Below are 20,923 nucleotides of genomic sequence, written 5' to 3'. Positions count from 1 at the left end.
AGAGGAGTTTGAATTCAACTTTGTACAGACTTTAGTTGAAGGGAAATTCTTGGCCAGTGCCGTGGCTCACTAGGCTAATCCTCCGCCTGCGGTGCCGGCACCGGGGGTCTAGTCTCGGTTGCTCCTCTTCCAGTCCAGCTCTCTGCTGTGGCCGGGAAGGCAGTGGAGGATGGCCCAGGTCCTTGGGCCCTGCACCCTGCGTGTACCTGCCGTAGCGGCCACTTGGAGGGTGAACCATCAGAAAAAGGAAGACTTTTCTCTCTGTCTCCCTCACTGTCTAACTCTGCCTGTATAAAAAAAAAAAAAAAAAAAGGAAATTCTTATGGGCCCAGACTATTGCTGCATGCTTTGGGGAATTCAGAAGCAAGGGTTTTGGGAGTCTTAATGGGAGGCTATATAAGCTCATCTTCTAGACTTTGAGCTTTTGAAGGTGACTAACCTTTTTTAGTCATCTACTTAGGGTGTGATAATCCTTATCATAATCCTGTTGTGTTGACATATACCCATCTCATTGGTGAATAAACTGAGATTAAGAGAAGTGGTTGGCTTTTCTATTAAAAGCCCGAATAACTACTAAGTGGCACTGCTGGGATTCGACCTCAGGCCCATGTGCCAGCTCTTTCCACTCCTCTGTACTACCTCTTAGAATAGGGCTTTTGGATTCTACCAGCTGGCTCTTTCTGGCTCCAGAAATACTCTCTGCCCTTGCTAGTTCTTCCTGGCACTAGGATAAGAGCTCAAAGATGATTGGCTGTAGGATTAGACTTTACTTTTTTGGAAACTCTGATTGGCCCAGGAACCACTTTTAGGCTCTAGGAAATCTGTTTCTATGTCAGCAGCTCTATGATTGGTACTAAGATCCTTCTTTCAGCCTGGGAAGCTGTAATTGGCTTTGGGTGTGGTTATTCCTGCCTAGACCTTCAGACATTTTTAAATCAGTTTCTGGGTCCAGTTGGTCTTGGATCTTTTTTTTTTTTTTAAAGATTTTATTTTTATTTATTTGAGAGGTAGATTTACAGTGAGAGGTAGATACAGACATAAAGGTCTTCCATCTGCTGGTTCACTCCCCAAATGGCTGCAAAGGCTGAGGCTGCGCCAATCTGAAGCCAGGAGCCAGGAGCTTCTTCTGGGTCTCCCATCTGGGTGCAGGAGCCCAAGGATTTGGACCATCATCTACTGCTTTCTCAGGCCACAGCAGAGAGCTGAATTGGAAGTGGAGCAGCTGGGACTTGAACAGTGCCTGTATGGGATGCTGGCGCCACAGGTGGGGGATTAACCTACTGCACCACAGCACTGGCCCCTCGGATCATTTTTAAACCAGCATGTTAGATCTTGTGAAATGAAAAACTTCCAGAACATTCTTAACCATTAGTGAGGGAATGAGAGCCAGCTTGGTGTTTATAAAAGGAAATGTAACCCGTAATAACAACAACAACAAAAGGTGAGGGAGAGACACGAGACACACACAGAGAGGGAGTAGTCATCAAAGACTGAAAGCCCAGAGCACCACCAGGGTCCTCCTGGTGGAGTGGCTGCTCCAGGCAGGAAGATGGGTGGATCCCTGGGGACAGTTTCCCTGGCCCTGCATGCTAACCTCCATCTTGATGTTCTCTACGTGAGGCCACACTGGAACCTCCAACCGCAGAATCAGCAGCATCTCCGGAGTGGTCACAGAAGGCCAGCCGACTGCATTTCAGCAATACCGCCTGCTGGGTCCTTTTTTATTTTTGATTGAAACTTGGATAAAGAATAATTCAAGGCGCTGGCGCCCTAGCTTAACAGGCTAATCCTCCACCTTACGGCGCTGGCACAACAGGTTCTAGTCCCGGTTGGGGCGCCGGATTCTATCCCGGTTGCCCCTCTTCCAGGCCAGCTCTCTGCTATGGCCCGGGAAGGTGGAGGATGGCCCAAGTCCTTGGGCCCTGCACCCTCATGGGAGACCAGGAGAAGCACCTGGCTCCTGGCTTTGGATCAGCGAGATGCGCCGGCCACAGCGGCCATTGGAGGGTGAACCAATGGCAAAAAGGAAGACCTTTCTCTCTGTCTCTCTCTCTCTCACTATCCACTCTGCCTGTCAAAAAAAAAAAAAGAATAATTCAAGGCCATTCAGAAAGAATCCTACAGGATGCAACATCCTTGATCTCTCTGCTATAAAGATCGTGAAGCATTGGATGAAGCAGTGGAAACCTTAGGCAACAACAAAAGCTAAAGGAAGCCAAGGAAGGGGAAGAATAATTTTAGCAGAAGAGCCAGGTGGTTGAGAAGGCAAGCCCTGGGGCAGGATAAACATGGATCCAAATGCCACTTGCACCATTTTGCAGCTGTGTGACCTTGGGCAATTACTGGACCTCTAGGGCCCTCGGTTTCCTGATCTCTGAATGGGGAGTTCCCTCAGAGGATCTCAGGAGAATGCACACAGAATACCGACTTACTGATGAACTCATTCCCCTGAGAGCATGCTGGGGCGGAGGAGACACTAGGCACGGTATACTATACAACAGTAACTAAACAGGTGATGTTCTTGCCTGCATGGTGCTTGCAGCCCATAGAGGAGACAGAAAATAGAGTTTAAAATACATCATAAATCCTGTGAACAGGGTGTCAGGAGGGTGAATAATGGGTGGATCTGGGACCGCCGCCTGCAGTGCCGACATCCCATGTGGGCACCAGTTCAAGTCCTGCCTGCTCTACTTCCAATCCAGATCTCTGCTTTGGCCTGGGAGGGTAGTAGAGGGTGGCCCAACTCCTTGGGCCCCTGCACCCACATGGGAGACCCGGAGGAAGCTCCTGGCTCCTGGCTTCGGATCAGCATAGCTCCCGCCATTGCGGCCACCTGGGGAGTGAACCAGCGGATGGAAGACCTCTCTCCCTCTCCTCTCTGTGTAACTCTTTCAAGTAAACAAATAAAATCTTAAAAAAAAAAAAAAAAAGGTGGATCTGCTCTAGTCTGAGTGAAGGGAAGACTTCCCCAAGAAGTGGTGTTTAAGGTTTAAGTAGGAGTTTACTAGCCAAAATTTCCTCTGGAGTTCATGTAACTATGCCCCAAAGATTCTATTATCCTCAATTTCCAGATGAAGAAACTGAGACTCAGAGAGGCAGGGTAACTTGTTCATGACGATGGAGCTGGTGATTGGATTGGGAGCCTGGTAGGCAACTGAACAGTGTCTATGACAACAAACAATGAAGACAACAAACAAACAACAACAAAGCTTGCATAGACCCTAGGACTTAGCAGTTCCAACTCTAGGAATGCATTCTACAAATATAGTTTCCCACGCATAAAGATGTTTGAACAAGGATGTTGATTACAGAACTGTTGGTAGAGATTAAAAAAAAAATGCTGGAATCAAGATAAATGTCTATAAATAGGGAATTGGTTAAAATTAAAGTACAGACTTATAGCAGAATCCCATTCAGCAATAAAAGAGTGAAGCAGATTTGTGTGTGCTAGTATGGAAACATTTTCAAGAGAAAAAAAAAAACCCAAAGTACAGCAGACTGTTTTAAAAGATCTTTATGTAGATACTCATATTTATTTGTTTGTGAATAAAAATTTGAAAAGATATCCAAGAAATTGTTAACATTTTCTTCTGGGAAATTAGATAAGGGTCCAAAGTAGGATGGAAAAAAACCTTTTACTATGTAACTCTTTAATCTGTGTATAGATACCAGTTTTAGAGTTTTTTTGGGTTAGTTAAAAACAACTCAATTCTCTTTCTATCTACCAGCCGTATGACTTTGGGTGGTCATTTAACTTATCTGTACTTTATCATTTAGGTTGTGAAAGAAGGGAGTGTATGGCCCATGGTAAAAATGGAGTGTTTGTTAGCACAGAGATTTTGAGGCCTGACCCCCATGGCATCCGAACACAACTGGTCTGGGCAGAGAACATAGAGTTTGAACTTCTTTTTTTTTTTTGGACAGGCAGAGTGGACAGTGAGAGAGAGAGAGAGAGAGGGAGAAAGGTCTTCCTTTACCGTTGGTTCACCCTCCAATGGCTGCTGCAGCCGGTGCACCACGCTGATCCAAAGCCAGGAGCCAGGTGCCTCTCCTGGTCTCCCATGGGGTGCAGGGACCAAGCACGTGGGCCATCCTCCACTGCAGTCCCGGGCCATAGCAGAGAGCTGGCCTGGAAGAGGTGCAACCGGGACAGAATCCGACACCCCGACCGGGACTAGAACCCGGTGTGCCGGCGCCACAAGCGGAGGGTTAGCCTAGTGAGCCTCGGCGCCAGCCAAGAATTTGAACTTCTAACATGTTCCCAGGTCCTGCTGCTCCAGGAACCACACTTGGAAACCATTTGAGCTACAGGAAAGGAAAAGGCCAATTATTTTAAGACAGAAGGGATTGCAGACGGGTCCTGGAGCTATCAGGTGAATTAGGAAGGGCATCACCCTCTAATCCTGGGCGGGAACCCAACTCACCTGGGCTCCCAGCAGAGGGGAGAGTGGTTACTTGTCTTTCAGAAAACACAAGGCACTGCACCCAAAAATAAATAAATAAATCAAACACAAAAAGCAGCTCTTGGGATCCTCCTGCCCATCCTGATCGTGTTGCGGCAGAAGGGACATGGTCAGTGCCCAGAGAAATCCATCCTCTGTCCTCCCTCTGGCTCAGATGTTCATTTCAGAGTCCGTGCCAGTTGGAACATTGCAGTGCGCACAATGAAACTGGCTCTGCCTGTGTTCTGCCGTCTCCATAAATTATTCACGTCCGCCAGCGTTTAATAAGTCTCCCCTCACACCCTCTTCACGCCTGTCCTCTCCCCTCCTTCATCCACAGCTGTGGAACAACTACTTTCATCTGGCCGTGGCTTTTATCACTCAGGACTCTCTGCAGCTGGAGCAGTTCTCGCACGCGAAGTACAACAAAATTCTGAATAAGTAGGTGGCACTCCTGGGTTTCCTGAAGCGGGAGGGGTTTCGTGGGATGCTCTGAGATAGTGCCTGAAGCACACGTTTTTGTTCCTCCTAGGTACGGGGACATGAGACGGCTAATTGGCTTCTCCATCCGTGACATGTGGTACAAGCTTGGTGAGTAGGCACCCCAGTCCAGGTAGACATATCGGCACGTGCCCAGCTCCTTCCTGAAGGCCATATGTCAGGAGGCCACGAGGCTTTCGTCAGCAAAGGCTTGGAATCACAGTTTATCACTGTACATGCCCCCCTGCCCTGATGAGGGTAGCCACGCCCACCCGCCAAGCTGCTGAGAGTCTGCTTCTGCGTGCTACCCCCAAGCGGTTGCCAAGTCAAATTGGCATTTCTAAGGGACAGGGGCAGGGAGAGGCAGGACTGCTGTGAGAACTCACATCCTCCTACGACAGAGACGTGTGCTGCTGACGGCCAGGCAGTTCTACATCCTGCATCCTGCTTCTTACATGACGTGATGCACAAAACCCTCCAACCTTAGGGGCAAGAACTGGTTGTCTAGGATGAGAGGGTCTTTAGATCTGAAAGGTGACCCCAGGAGTTATCCTCACCTGCGTGGGCTACCGGAATCCTGCATGATTACTTGAGTGGTAGCCTGGGAGGAAGGAAGCAGAGGCTGGAACCAGGGAGACGTGTATTAAGAGTCTGAGTGAAGGGAGTGCTAAGGAGGTCATATTTAATCTTCACATCACCCCTTGCAAGATAGAAACTGCCCCCCTTCCTTTTATCGATCAGGAAACTCGGGGATGGAAGTAATTTGGTTGACAGCAAACAGCTGGAAGTCTCGGAGCATGGTTTTGATTCCATGAGGGCAGGGGCCATCAGCTTTGTCCACAGCCTGAACCCTGCTGCACAAATCTGTGCTGGAAGATGCGGGGCAGGGAGGGGGGGTGTGGATGAGTGAATGAGCAGTAAGGAAGAACGCCTGTTTTCACCTCTGGTTTTTGTGCTCCCTTCTGACTCTCCAGTGCCCAGTTCTCTTGCCTGGACTTGGCTGTTGACTGTCTTTAGCAGAGGCACTTAGAAGGACTGTGCCCAACTCTTGAATTTCATCTTCATGACATTCTACCCTCAACCCCTAAACTTTGCTTCTTGCTTCCCCAGACCTCTTAGTGTCTGCCGCTTCCCATCGAGTTTGCGGGACAACAGTTGCTTGCCCTTTCCAGCAAGCTCTGTCCACTGGGGGAAAGCACAGCAGGGCAGATGGACTTTCAGCTGGCAGCATCTGATTTGGGCTAAGAACACACACTGGACAACGGGGAGGTTGCTGGTTGAGTCACAAAGTCCGAGTCAGGACTGAGGACCTAAGCCCAGAATTGACCGTACATCTCTGCCTTGGGCCTTGTCCTGTCACCTACAAGCTATGAAGCCCAAAGCCAGGGAATTTGGTATCCCTGAGCCTATGCTGGGGAAGCAGCACCTTCTCACGGGTTTGCTTCTGAGGGTCAGAAGAACAAATATGGGGATACGTAAAGCCATTGGGGCCACCACACCCACACCAGAGTTCTTAACCATTCTTACCTTTGCCCCCTTGGGGAGGACCTAATTCTACTGTGCTGGCTTCTTCATCAAAGCCCGGCCTGGTCTCAGTAAGGCCTAAAGGGCGGGGCCCAGGCAGGTAATGTAAGAGTGAAGGGGGGCCGGCACCGTGGCTTAACAGGCTAATCCTCTGCCTTGCGGTGCTGGAACACCGGGTTCTAGTCCCGGTTAGGGCGCCGGATTCTATCCCAGTTGCCCCTCTTCCAGGCCAGCTCTCTGCTATGGCCCGGGAAGGCAGTGGAGGATGGCCCAAGTCCTTGGGCCTTGCACCTGCATGGGAGACCAGGAGAAGCACCTGGCTCCTGGCTTCGGATCAGTGCAATGAGCCGGCTGCAGCGGCCATTGGAGGGTGAACCAACGGCAAAAAGGAAGACCTTTCTCTCTCTCTCTCTCTCTCTCTCACTGTCCACTCTGCCTGTCCAAAAAAAAAAAAAAAAAAAAAAAGAGTGAAGGGGTTGTGACATGTTAAACCCCAGGTACCAGCTATCGGCAGTTGGGGTGGGGTCACCCTCAGTTGTGTGGGCTGTCTGGTGAATTTGCAGGATATCAACCAGTCTCGTTGGCCTCTACCCTCCAAGCTTCCACCTTCCTAATTGTGAAGTCCAAAACAGTCTGAGTATTGTCACATGGCCCCTGGGGAGGAGGGGTCCCCTCTCTGCCTGTTTTTCTAGAAAAACACGTCTTTTTCAGTCTATCTTTGGTTTCTCCATTTTGAGTAAGGACAGGGGTATAAGAAATAATAATTCATATTTCATTTACCACGGCTTTGCCATAAGGGGAAGAAAACAACCACAGTGCAAGTGCAGGCCTAGTGATAGGCAGCACCTGGCCTCAGGGTCAGGAGTATGGCAAGGAGCAGGTGGCCTGGGCTCAGTGAGGCACAGAGCCCACAGACAGGGGTAGTTGTTGTCCCTCTCTAGCTGGTGGTTACCCTGCTGGAATGCAAGCCCAGTGTTGTCGTGGCTTCCGTTTTTCAGAAGAAACCAGGACACTGGACTTTTACATATGTTTTGCAATGTATGAATATTAATAGCAACTAATTGAAAGTTTTCAAAATACTGGCTGTGCCCCACAGAAGGGTGAGGCCCAGATTCAGTTTGCTTCTTTGCTTTGCCATGTCAGAGCCCAGTACAGCTGTGGGGGGCTTCCTGTCTCAGCTCTCCAGCCAGGGGCCTCCAGAATTGCCGGACAGGGAGCTGTGCTCTGTCTCAAGTCCCTGCACAGAACCTGTTCTTTTCTGGGTGTCCTTTAGTGCCATTGTTTTGCACAGAGATTTTACTTAGATTTAGATATAGAGTACGTTTTGGCAGCCATTCCTATACTCCCAATTATGCTGATGAATGAGAAGATGTTACCAAATATTCCACCTGCTTAGAATCACAGAACATCAGAGCTGGAAGGGCCCTTTGGAGATGATATTGTCCGGCATTTTTCAAGTGTTTATTTTTAGCTGAGAGCCAATAAAAAATATTGCATGCCTCGATAAGTAAATTGGAGGAAAGCAGAGCTATTCAATTGAAGTGAGTTGGGGGCCCCGAGCCATGATAACGAATGGCTCCTGAACGCCCCACATGGGCCCTTGAGGTTCTTCTGAGGGAAGTCCTGAAGCTCGGCAGGAAATAGTTGGAAGCTGCTGGCCTGGTCCAACCCACCACTTTACCCCTGAGGAAACTTGGGCCCAGAGAGGAGGGGTTTGTACAAGATCATTTGGTGCATTAAAGGCACACACTGGACAGGCACACTAGCATGTATCTATATACCAATATGATTTGGGGGTTGCAAGAAGCGAGATTGACACTCTGCCTTCATCCAGGAAGATGTTTGTTGCAAAAGTTGATGAAGAACCAGGTTAAGGGAGGACAGGAGCCAGAGCCCTGGTAGGATACAAGGCAGGCAGTGCAGCCCCCAGCGTTGCCTGCAGGTTGCTCCCTTCCCGCATACTCTGCTGAAGACACTGACTCCCGAGGACACCATTCCACTGGCTTTCCTTGCATGACCCCTTGAAGTTCCCATCAAGCCAGTAACCATCAATGGAGGTGACGTTTCTCGCTGTGAAGTCCAGGATGAGACTGCTGGAAGAACGAGTTACAGAGATCAGATGATGTCCACAGACATCCACTGCAGAGAACAAGAAATAAAGCATGCTTTGCATGCATGGCCAAGCCCTCCCCTCCTGGCCAGGCTCCTGAGGAAGAGAAAAGTACAACAGCCTAAAGTGATCTTCCACCCATCAGTTAAATGCCTGCCTTCTCTTTGCCTGTAGAGGCAGAGAGAATGAGGGCTGTCCCAATTCCATGCCCATCCTGCACTCTCTGGGATGCAGGCATTAGCATGTTTTCTCTATGCTAACATGACTAACTGCTAATAAACATGAAGAATGAGTGCTGTATACATTAGATGCCAATATAGTGAGACCACTACATTGGGTAATAGTATCTTTGGGAGTGCAACTCATACAATGTCCAAGATTGAGTGAAATTTAGAAGCAGACTCTGTTGATTATCCATGAAATAGCTATTTTCTTCTTTCTGGCTAACTGGACCCGGATTACTATTTTTATTTTATTTTTTTTTAGGATTGTAATTTTCTCAGTTGACAATATCCTCTGGGCAGGTGGTAGCCATGTGACCCATCCCACAAGAATCAGTAGAAATATACATCCTGGGGCTTTAGGAAAACATTTTTTCCCAATTAAAAAAATTTGAGGGTGGGCCAGTGCTGTGGCTCACTTGGCTAATCCTCCACCTGCAGTGCCGGACCCCGGGTACTAGTCCCGGTTGCTCCTCTTCCAGTCCAGCTCTCTGCTGTGGCCCGGGAGGGCAGTGGAGGATGGCCCAAGTGCTTGGGTCCCTGCACCCGCATGGGAGACCAGGAGGAAGTACCCGGCTCCTGGTTTTGGATTGGCGCAGCGTGCCGGCTGTGGTGGCCATCAGGGGAGTGAACCAACAGAAGGAAGACCTTTCTCTCTGTCTCTCTCTCTCACTGTCTAACTCTGCCTGTCAAAATAAATAAATAAATAAATAAATAAATAAATAAATTTTTAAAAATGAGGTGAGGAGGGGAGAAGACAAATTCAATAAATACAACAGGTTTTTACCCATAGCTCTTCTCCCTCTCCTCCTTTTTGGAAATAACAAGATTCCTGGAGAGGTAGTGGCAGTCTTGAAGCCATGAAGATGAAAGTCACTTGCTGAGGATGGATGGGCAGCTCTGGACAGACCATCTTCCAACTTCTTGTTAGGAGAGAAAATTAAAGCTTCAGTTCAGCCATGGTAGTCAGGTTTCTGTTCATCCCTCACTGATACGTCATCTAATTCAGTCCTTGATTTTATCAGTAAGGTTGCTGAATGAGGACCCAAAAAAGCAGAAAGACACCCCCAAGGCCAACAACATATTTATGCCACAGTTGACATGATAGCCAATACAGATAACTTTTCCCAGGAGGCCGGTGCTGAGGCGCAGTGGGTTAAAGCCCCAGCCTGCAGAGCCAGCATCTCATACAGGCTCCGGTTCAAGTCCCAGCTGCTCCACCTCTGATCCCAGCTCTCTGCTATGGCCTTGGAAAGCAGTGGAGGATGGCCCAAGTCCTTGGGCCCCTGTGCCCACATGGGAGACTTGGAAGAAGCTCCTGGCTTCTGATCCGGTCAACTTTGGCCCTTGCGGTCATTTGGGGAGTGAGCCAGTGAAATGGAAGACCTACCTCTCTCTGTAATTCTATCTTTCAAATAAACAAAATAATTCTTTGAAAAAAAAAAAAAAAAACAGAAAAACTTTTCCCAGGGCCAGCACTGTGGCACAGTGGGTTAAAGCCCCGGCCTACAGTGCTAGCATCCCATATGGGTGCTGGCTTGAGTCCTGGCTACTCATCTTCCAATCCAGCTCTCTACTGTGGCCTGGGAAAGAAGTAAAAGATGGCCCAAGTAGTTGGGCCCCTCACCTGCATGGGAGACCATGAGGAAGCTCCTGGCTCCTGGCTTCGGATCAGCTCAGCTCTGGCTATTGCAGTTATTTGGGGAGTGAACCAGTGAATGGAAGACCCCTCTCTATCTCTCTCTGGAGCTATCTCTCTCTAACTCTTTCAAATAAATAAAATCTTTTAAAAAATTTTCCCCAGGGAATATGCAAACTATTTTCTTTTTCTCTTTTAAAGATTTTGTTTCATTGATTTGAAAGACAGATTTAAGGGGGGGGGGGCGGGAGATATCTTCCATCCTCTCATTCACTACTCAAATGGCTGCAATGGCAGGACTGAACCAGGCTGAAGCCGGGAACCTGGAACTGCACCTGGGTCTCCCATGTGACTATGCTGCCCCAGGCACATTAGCAGGGAGCTGGATCTCAAGTAGAGCAGCCGGGACTTGAACCAGTGCCCATGTGAAATGCCAGCATCACAGCCAGCATCTTAACTTAATGTGTGTAAACACTGGACCCACAAACTATTTTCAAAGAATGTGAAATAGCCAGCTATGTTTATCAAAGATTACTGATAAAGAGTAAATCATTACACGTTAGTTTTTAAATTTGGTGTTAATGCCAGAAGCCATCAAGCCTTCATCATCATGATCATCAGTATTATCATTCTTCTTATTGTCGGAAAGACTTGAGCAGCTCTGTGATTGATTATAAGACAGCTAATTGAGGGACCGGCATGTGGCTCACTTGGTTAGTCCTCCATCTGTGGCACCGGCATCCCATGTGGGCGCTGGTTCTAGTCCTAGTTGCTCCTCTTCCAGTCCAGCTCTCTGCTGTGGCCTGGCAGGGGGATGGAGGATGTCCCAAGTGCTTGGGCTCCTGCACCCACATGGGAGACCAGGAGGAGGCACCTGGCTCCTGGCTTCGGATCGGCGCAGTGCTAGCCATGGTGACCATTTGGGAGTGAGCCAGAGGAGGGAAGACCTTTTTTTCTGTCTCTCTTTCTCTCTCACTGTCTATATCTCTACCTATCAAATAAATAAATTAAAAAAAAGACAGCTAATTACAAAGCTATACTCTTAGGTTTGAGGATTATTTAATATTCTTCTGGGAAGAGTCTAGACATGCATGTGAGTGAGTGTATGTGTGCATCAGAGAGAGAAAGAGGGAGAGAGACAGAGAGATGTGCCTTGTTTTTGGAGAAGAGATACAGCCAGGCAGGTCTTAATGGGGAGAAGAAAAACATGTTGCTGAGGACCCAGCCACTAACTGGTTAATGCCATTTGTGCTTTTGGATCCTGGGATGATGCCAAATGTAATGTTCTCTTCCCAGTGCTGTAGCATCATAACATTTGATTTCTGCTTGGTGCGAAGCAATGCACATTTTGCTAAAATGACTTTGCACTTAACCCTCCCACATTCACTTGGTTTAACGCTGGGCTGCTGTGTTAACAATCAACATGGGAAAGAAAGACACAATCCCGTGGCTGGAGTTTCGGCCTCATATGTAGGGAGGCCGCTCCTGATGGAGCTATGAGTGCATTGTGGCCATTCCTTTTCAAGCAGCTAGAGTGGCCAGGTCCAGGAATGTTGGGAGGGTTGGAGACATGTAAGGCAGGTCCAGCTCTGCAGAGAGGGGGCCTACCATCTAGTTAGGAGGACCAGGAATGTCGCTGTGAAGTGCATGATAGAGACCCAGGAAATCAGACAGAAGGGAACCGAGTGAGGACCATAAGGGTCACTCCATTGGGGAAAGTGACTCCCAAATCAGGCACCAAAGGCTGGCCCATGTCAGGACTCAAGGAATGATGGGGAAGAGACAGGTGTTCCAGGAAAGCAACCAGCCTAAGCAAGCATGGTTTCTTAGGGCTGGGGATAAAGCTTCTGAGAAGAAACAGGAGTTCAGATTGGAGACAGAATAATTGCTCCTCAAGATGTCCTTGTACTAATACCCAGAACCTATGGAATAGGTGACCTGACATGGCAAAGGGGATTTTTCAGGTGTGATCAAGGAATGAGTCTTGAACATAATGAGTGTATCTTGGACTGTTCACATGAGCCCAATCCATTGACAGGGTTCTGACATGTGAACAGCTGAGGCAGGAGAGTCAGAGTCAGAGAGAGATTTGAAGAAGTTACACCACTGGCTATAAAGAAGGGGGAATGGGGCCATGAGCCCGGGGGTGGAAGCAGCATCTAGAAGCTGCCAAAGGAGAGGAAATAGCTTCTTCTATGGCCATTCTGGAAGAAACTCAGTCCTGCACACACCTTGAATTTTTTTAGCCTAATGAAACTGTTTCCAGATTTCTCACCTCCAGAAATTCAAGGTAATAAATTTGTGTTGTTTTAAGACATTAAGTTTGTGATGATTTATAACAGCAGCAATAGGAAACCAATATAAGCATGCACTAAAAGCCAGGCAGCATGCCAAAGGCTGGGGTTAGAACTGAGAACAAGGCAGAGAAGGAGCCTCTGACCTCATGGACTGGTGATCATTGTCACTGCTAGTGGCAGAGTTATTTAATTATAGATGCAAAGGCAAAATAACTGTAGGACACCCAGAGACTCTGACAGCAAATGAGCCACAGATGGCTTCCAGGAGGAAGAGCCAGGGGCCTGAGCTCCAAGTACCGCCATCCTATAGAAACAGAACAGGAGGGGCTGGTGCTATGGCAAAGTACACTAAGCCTCCACCTGCCACACTGGCATCCCATATGGGAGCCAGTTTGTGTCCCAGCTGCTCTTCTTCCAATCTGGCCCTCTGCTTATTGCCTGAAAAAGTAGTGGAAAATGGCCCAAGTGCTTGGGCCCCTGTACCCATGAGGGAGACCCAGAAAAAGCTCCTGGTTCCTGGCTTCACATCAGCCCACCTCCAGCCATTGCAGCCATTTGGGGCGTGAACCAGCGAATAGAAGACCTTTCTCTCTCTCTGTAACTCTATCTCTCAAATAAATAAATTAATTAAAATCTTTAAAAAAAGAAAAGAAACAGAATGTGAGCCACCTACCTAATTTTAAAAAGCTCTAGTGTCTACATTTAAAAGCATGCAATTTTAACAATACAGATGCTCCTTGACTTCCAGTGAGGGTTATACCCTAATAAACCCATCATACGCTGAAAATTTCATGAGGTCAAAAATGCATTGGCTATGCCCAGCCTGCTGAATGTCATAGCTGAGCAACTCAGCCCCCTTTTAGGATGTCAGTTGTTTCCATCCATGACCGTGGGGCCAGCTGGGAGCCCTGCTTGCTCCCACTGCCCAGCATCAGATGATTGGATCACATATTGCCAGCCAAGAAAAAGGTCTCAATCCAAAATTCAAAACATGGTTTCTATTGAATGTGTGTGGCTTTTACACCATTGTAAAGTCAAAAAAAAATTTAAGCCAAACCATCATAAGCTGGGGGCTGTTTGTATTTTATTACATGTTCTAAAATATTATCATTTCAGCATGTAATCAATGCACAACACACCTGATATTCTTTCTTCCCTATTGGAGCTCATTCTTTGAAATCTGTTGGATGTTTTACATTTATAGCGCATTTCAGTTGGACCAGCCACATTGCAAGTGGCTTAGAAGACTCATGTGGCTGGTAGCTTTCATATTCTATAGCATAGCTATAGAGAAGGAATACAGCTTTACTTGCGTAGGGGGGTAGGGTTCAGAGTGGGAATAGGGCCAAGGAGAGCGAGGCAAGAATAGTATGGCAGGGAAGGCCCGTGTGAAAGCCTGGGGGAGCAACAGGTGTGCTGGAGGAGAGGGAGGCTGGTCCATGGAAGGACGGTGGGCAGGAGGCCAGAGTCAGGGTATGGGGAGGGAACACTGGACCAGATGGCCTATAGAGCTTGACCCCAAGAGCACAGAAGCCATGGAAAGCCATGGATCAACATGATCAGCTGAGGCTTTTCAAATATCTTTGAGGACAGATGACAAAACAGTTCAAAAGCAAAGAACAAAGTGCAGAGGATCCTGAATGTAAGCCATGGCAGATGACATAAATCCATCCCAGCTCTTTCCCTGGACCAAGTCTGCTCTGAAGCTGACCAGCCTAGATATTTCCATGAAAAACTCAGGGAACTACATGAAGTTGGACAACTTTTATACTTTTATCTTTTTATATTTCTTCTAGAACCTTACACTGTGCTAACTCCAAAGTATTTACCACCAGCAGCATCATCATAATCAGCATCAACACTCTGGAGCTTTCTGCATGGCCAGACACTGTGCAAAGGCCTTGTGTAATCCACCCTGTAGATCTCCACAGTTCTACCAGGCAGATATTACTACTGTCCCCATTTTATAGAGCAGAGTGTGCATGTTCATAAGCACTAAGTGACAAGCACACTGTCACACTGCCATGGAGGAGCACTGATGGAGCCTGAGCCAGTGGTCAGCCTCAGAGACTCTACAGGGCCTGGGTAGAAGCTGAGATTGACCTGTGCTGAGGAGAGAAGTGATTGCCTGTCTCAGAGAATGGCCAAGAGGGAGCTTGACTGTGCCTAAGATGGATGGAAGACCAGAGAACAGTGTTCTTTCTCACCCTTTGGAGCTGAAGGGGTGATTTTTTTAGCGCTAAGCCCAGCCTTAGTTCATTCTTCAGGATGCTTGCTGGACTCTGAAGTCCCGAGGAGCATAGCTTGCCCTCATCTCCATTCATTTCAGAACCTGTGCCAGCTCTGGAAGAGCCTTGCAGTCTCAGCCTCATAGAGTCAGAGCCTTGCCTGACCTCATGCTCAGTCAAGTTCACAAAGATTATTTTCTCCCCCCTCCCTCTGAAGGTCATCTTCTTAGTGCCCTCAGTCCCTTCAGTCCTACAGTCTAATCCTGAGAGTGGTGGTGGATGAGGCCATTGCACAGATTAGAAACTGAGGCCAGAGGACACAGAGACTCTTTCCTGTTACCATACCTAAGTTCTTTCTCTGAGTTCTCATTACTCCCAGATTCTTTCCCTAAGCCCATGTAATTCAGCATTTGGATTTGTCCTGTTGCCTAATTGGCACTTTAACAGCCTTTACTAATTGGCATCTATTCCCAGTGAGATTCAGCTTCCTTGATATAAAAGACCCTCTAACCAATTCCCTTCCTTCCCCTTTTCAAATATAGCAGTAGGTGTGCCTCTTGAATAATGAGTCTGTATTCAATTAGCCACAAATATGTCTCTGTGTGTGTGTGTGAATGCATCCATGTGTATAAAGATGTCCACACACATACAAACACTTTTAGATTATTTCAACACAAAATCCAATGGGCTAAAATTCCATTTTCAATGTAAAGGAACATATTTTCTTTAGGGAGCCTTGTAAGAGACATTGAGATCACATTGCATTTAGAGATCAACATCTCTTTTCTCTTCTCTTTCCCTGTTCTGCTGAGTATCACCTCAACAATCTACAAAGAATTCAGGTCAAAAGTGTGGAAGAAATCCCAGGTCTACAGCGTGTCTGCCTTTTATTTTAAACCATCTTAAGTATATCCTTATCATACCCAATGCCCTCCAGTATTCTAAAGGCCTTTGTTGCATAAGCAATTTCTCCATTCCATGGTGGCTTATCTGACAGTTTCTCATTTACCTTCTACCTATTATTGCACTTGACTTTGAATTTTAAAACCCCTCTGCGGTTTGAAAAGATTTAAAGGATCTTGAAGGACAAAATCAGAAACCTAAATTAGCAATTACTATAAACCTGCCGGAAAGTAAGATCTTTTTTCCTACTTGAGCCACAGCAAAGGCTTGAGGCTCAAGTGTAATCCAAATGCATCATATAATGAAGCTGATATACTGGGGAAGTTTCTTTATATTTCACTCAATTCTCTGCCTGCCTCACTTCACCATTTCATTCTTACTAACTGAAGATATCCCTGCGATGATGCCTTTTTTATCTGGATTCTGGGGAAATACTCCCAACATTAAGCCTCATTTACGCTGAATGAAAATTCATTTTCTTGCTGCCTTCCCTCTCGGCTCCTTTTCTCGGCTTTAATTGAAAGCAACTATGCCAAGCTACACACCATACCACCTGGGTTTCTGTACCCCCAGGAGCTCTCTGTTCTCTGCCCCAGGCACAGACCACAAATATTCACTCTGACAATGGAGAAGACCAAGGTGGGCTATGAAACTCAGGAGGAGAAAGAGATACCCAAGGTGTCAGCGTTTCCTGAATGTGCCTGCCCCGGCTGGCTTGCCAGGAAATCTCTGAAATTCCTGAGTGCTCCCCTTCATTGCTCACCACTGGACATCTGAGACGGCTGCTCAGCGAGACTGCCTTTCCTGGTTCATTCTGACTCACCCTCATGACGACGTAATGGCTGACACTCCATAACAGTGTGTCACCTGCCACGTCTGGTCCCAGCTGGTCAATGAATGGCGCTTTGATCTTGGAAATGATCCTGTGACATGAATACTACTATTATCTCAAGTTAAAGATGAACACATCGAGGCCCTGAGAGGGGAAAGAAACTTGCCCTACACTCCACAGCTAGTCGAGGGTTGAACCAGTTTACAAGTTCAGGCATTCTAGCTCCAGGCTGCATACCTTGACCACTTAGCAATACTTCCTCTGCCACCGGGTGCTGATTTTGCCTAACTCTGTGATATGTGCCTGCAGATATATTTTTTACATGCTCTCAACAGGTAGGTGTTGCTACTGCAATTTATGAGATACATATCCAAGTCACATAGCTAGTGAATGTAAGAGCTAGACAAATCCATTCCCACATTCGACAGATATTGATCAAGCATCTAATATGGTCTGCTGTCGGTGCTCCAGATAAAATGATGAGAACAGGCATGGTTTCTGCTCTCACGAAGCTCTCAATATGGGAGGCAGATGTTAATCAAACAATTCCGCAAGTAAAAGCTTCATTTCAAAGTTGGGTTAGAAGACAGAACATAGGGAGTCAGTACAGGGTGTCCACCTAGCTGGGAGGCAGGTTGGGGTGCATGGGGCCGGGGTGCTTTTCTCCCAGAGGAAAGAGTATTTGAGCCAAGATGAGAACGATGGTGAGGCCCATCCAGGGAGGGTGTTGGGGCTCAGGAAAGGAAATGCGTTCTCAGCAAAGGAGCCTTGTGGTGGAGGAAGCAAAGATGGCTTTGGGACATCGGAACCGGGCCACCATGGTGCCTGGGAGGGGCACACGGGGACATCTTGAGATGAGGCAGAAAGGTAGGCCATTGAGGCTCATCTGATTCTGAGGGGCCTGAACCTTCCCCGTTCCACTGGCCACACTATTACAGCGAGTTCTGGTACCAAGTTTTGCTCGTCTCATTTCAGGAAACCGTTGGTAATAGCTTAACCATCACTCACGGTTTTAATCAGAGCCCCATTTGCAGAGGCAATAATACAGGTGAAAAGCCTCATAAACAGTGAGGCGCTTTACACACCCACGTGATTGTCCTTAATAACAGCGGCTGGTTTGGGATGATGCATGTGCCGCTCCTAGGAGGTAATCTGTGTGAAGTGTTCAACTCGGCGCCCGGCTTACGGCAAGCAGCTGTGCATATGTTCTCCATGGGGCTCACTGTGACACCTCCTCTCCCTCCTTTCCCCAGGCTGGGTCTGAAGAGGACCTGTGTGTGCATCATGAAACTGTCTTTTTTTCTTTCCAAGATATATTTAATTTATTTGAAAGGCAGAGTTACAGAGGGGCAGAGGCAGAGAGAGAAAGATCTTCCACCCACTGGTTCACTCCCCAAATGGCCACAACAGCTGAAGGTGGGCCCCCGATGTGGGTGCAGGGGCCCAAGCACTTGGGCCAACCTCCATTGCCTTCCCAGGTGCATTAGCATGGATCTGGATTAGAAGTGGAGCAACCAGGACTTGAACCAGTGCCCATAGGAGATGCCGGCTTTGCAGGTGGTGGCTTTACCCACTATGCTACAGCACTGGCCCTACAAAACTGTCTTATATGTCTGTGGCCCTCTTCTCTTTCAGGCCAGAACAAAATCTGCTTCATCCCGGGCATGGTGGGTCCTATATTAGAGATGACACTTATCCCTGAGGCTGAGCTCCGGAAAGCTACCATACCAATCTTCTTCGACATGATGCTGTGTGAATATCAAAGGAGTGGAGATTTCAAAAAGGTAAAAAATGAGGCTGGAAACTCATGCCAGCATCCCTAATCCCCAGCCCATTTCCCCATAATGATATCCTCGTTCCATCTGCCTGAGCTTCATTCAGAGGCTCGGCGGGAGCACAGGGACATTTATTCATGGGCCCAGAATGCGCTGGCAGATCGGATTTGGTCAGTATTCTATCATGCTTCTCTGCCCAAGGCCAAGATTCGAATGCACTTGCTTGCCGTGTTTGTGCTGGGTCCCTTTCTCGGGAACAGCGGCATCTCCACTTTCCCGCCCAGTGCTTCCCCCAGGGTGTGTTCCGAGGCCCTAGCCATCCCACACCCTTCACCCTGCACCTTCCCTTGTCTCATCCTTTGCCTGCTGGGATGACACTGAAGAACCACGTTATCCAGAAAAAGCCAGCCCTGCCAGGCAGTACTCTTGGGTGCTCAACACAGGTGACCACACATGGAGTTAGAGCTGCGTCCCACGAGAGGCCTGCCTATCTTTGTGGGGAGAGGGGGCTGCCCCAGCATGGAGGGAGTCAGGACCTCTGTAAAACACAAGGGTCCTTGGCCAAGTACTTGCATTGAACACCTCAACAAACTTGAAGGATGAGGACCAAATCCTGGGTCCCCCAGTCACTCCCGCTCTAGTAGGGGAAAACTCAACTGTTTCCCACACTGGCTTCTTGACCCTGTTCAGCTAATTCCACACTATTTGGGAAAGGTCGTCTTGGAGTCCCACCACGGCTGCCAGAGAAGTTGCCTCAGCCCACTCCCTTTATGTCCAGCCCTACCCCTCACTGGGTTCCCCAGCCTCCCCCAGTGTTTCTGCCTCTCATTCCGTGCCATCTCCTTTCTTCAAGCAGGCCCTTAAAAGGCAGCAGATTCTACACTGATGTTCCTGTAGATGCTTAGAGGTGTCACCTTTCCCTTGCTTATTGGTGTTCCAGTCCCCCCAGCCAAGAAAACCCACACCCCCGAGCAAGCATTCAAGGCCCTGCCCACTCCGGCCATCTGCTGGACTTGCCAGTTATTCTCCCCAGCACTCCGCATCTCCTGCCCTCCAGCCATCCGGCCATCCCCACAGGTTGTCTGAATGCCGTTTCATCTGTGGGTAGCCATGCGTTTCTTCTTCCTGGTACGTCCCGGCACACTCACAACCCTGCCTGCCAGCACTATCTAAGCCCCTACTGATCTCGCAAAGCTCGGCCCAATTATTTGTCCGTTGAGAGATCCTGGGCAGGACTGTCAGATGGCTTTGCTTTGTATTCCCTTCTGTGCGTTTTCAGCATCTTCGTCAACCTCTCCTAATGATAATAGTGATAATGATGATGATAATTACTGATATTAACTGGATGTTTGTTATGTGTGTAGCACTATGATAAGTACTTTCCATACATTAGATCATACTATCATTTTGTTATTACAGCCCTGTGAGGTAGACAGCATTATCATCCCCATTTCAAAGATGGAAAAAAAGTGAGACATAGGTGAAATCATTTACCCAAGTCACACATCAAAAAAGTGGCCAAGGGGCTGGCGCTGTGGTGTAGCGGGTAAAGCCACTACCTGCAGTGCTGGTTCGAGTCCCGGCTGCTCCACTTCCAATCCAGCTCTCTGCTATGGCCTGGGAAAGCAGGAGAAGATGGCCCAAGTGCTTGGGCTCCTGCACCCATGTGGGAGACCTGCCCAGCTCTGGCTGTCGCGGCCATTTGGGGAATGAACCAGTGGATGAAAGGATGAAAGACCTCTCTCTCTCTCTCTCTCTCTCTCTCCCCCCCTCTGTAACTCCACGTTTCAAATAAATAAATGAATCTTTAAAAAAAAAAGTGGCCAAGCAGAGGCTGCAACCAATTGGTCACATGATACCAAAAGCCATGCTACAGCCAGTGTGCTACCCATCACCCAGTGTCGTGTTGGTGGAATGAAAGAATGGAAGGCATCATCTAGAGCAGCACCTTCTCAGAGTGCCCATGAAGCTCCAGGGTGCTCCAGGGAAGAGGGCTTTGAATTGAAATACCTTTGGGACCATCGTGTATCAGAACCCCTCTTGGGTTATGTTAACACAGCCAGTCACTGAGACTCCATGGCAAACAGACCCACTTGATTTCTCAAATTTATTTATGCAAAAAAAAATCATACAAATCTCACTTTATTTCATCTTTTAAGTTTTTTTTGAGAGGTAGTTAGAGAGAGAGAGCGAGCGAGCCCATCCTCTGGTTCTCTGCTCAAATACCTGCACCAACCAGGGCTGGGCCAGGCCAAAGCTGGGAACCAGGAACTCAATCCAGGGACTCCACTATTACATTAGCAGGAATCTGGAGCCAGAGCCAGAGCTGGGAATCAAACTCAGGAACTTTGCTATGGGATGCAGGCATCTTAACCACTAGACCACATGTCTACCCTACAATTCCACTTTACAAAAATTGTATGAAGAGGAATAAGGGGCTAGTTTGCTGTGATAGGATCATTGTGACAAGGT

At 47.9% G+C, this 20,923-nt stretch overlaps 1 protein-coding gene across 1 annotated transcript in view; it reads left to right on the top strand.

Annotated features, from left to right (window-relative positions):
* The window catches only part of DOCK2 (dedicator of cytokinesis 2), a 439,395-nt gene that overhangs the window by 357,709 nt on the left and 60,763 nt on the right, over positions 1-20,923 (top strand). The window contains exons 31-33 of the mRNA XM_062189655.1: positions 4,783-4,883; positions 4,975-5,033; positions 18,312-18,460. Coding sequence (XP_062045639.1) covers positions 4,783-4,883; positions 4,975-5,033; positions 18,312-18,460 — 309 coding nt within the window. The remainder of the gene's footprint in view (positions 1-4,782; positions 4,884-4,974; positions 5,034-18,311; positions 18,461-20,923) is intronic.

Source organism: Lepus europaeus, chromosome 4 (assembly GCF_033115175.1).
Source record: "Lepus europaeus isolate LE1 chromosome 4, mLepTim1.pri, whole genome shotgun sequence".
Taxonomy (NCBI): domain Eukaryota; kingdom Metazoa; phylum Chordata; class Mammalia; order Lagomorpha; family Leporidae; genus Lepus; species Lepus europaeus.
Note: the sequence above shows the minus strand (reverse complement) of the source record. Positions and strands in the feature narration are given on the sequence as shown.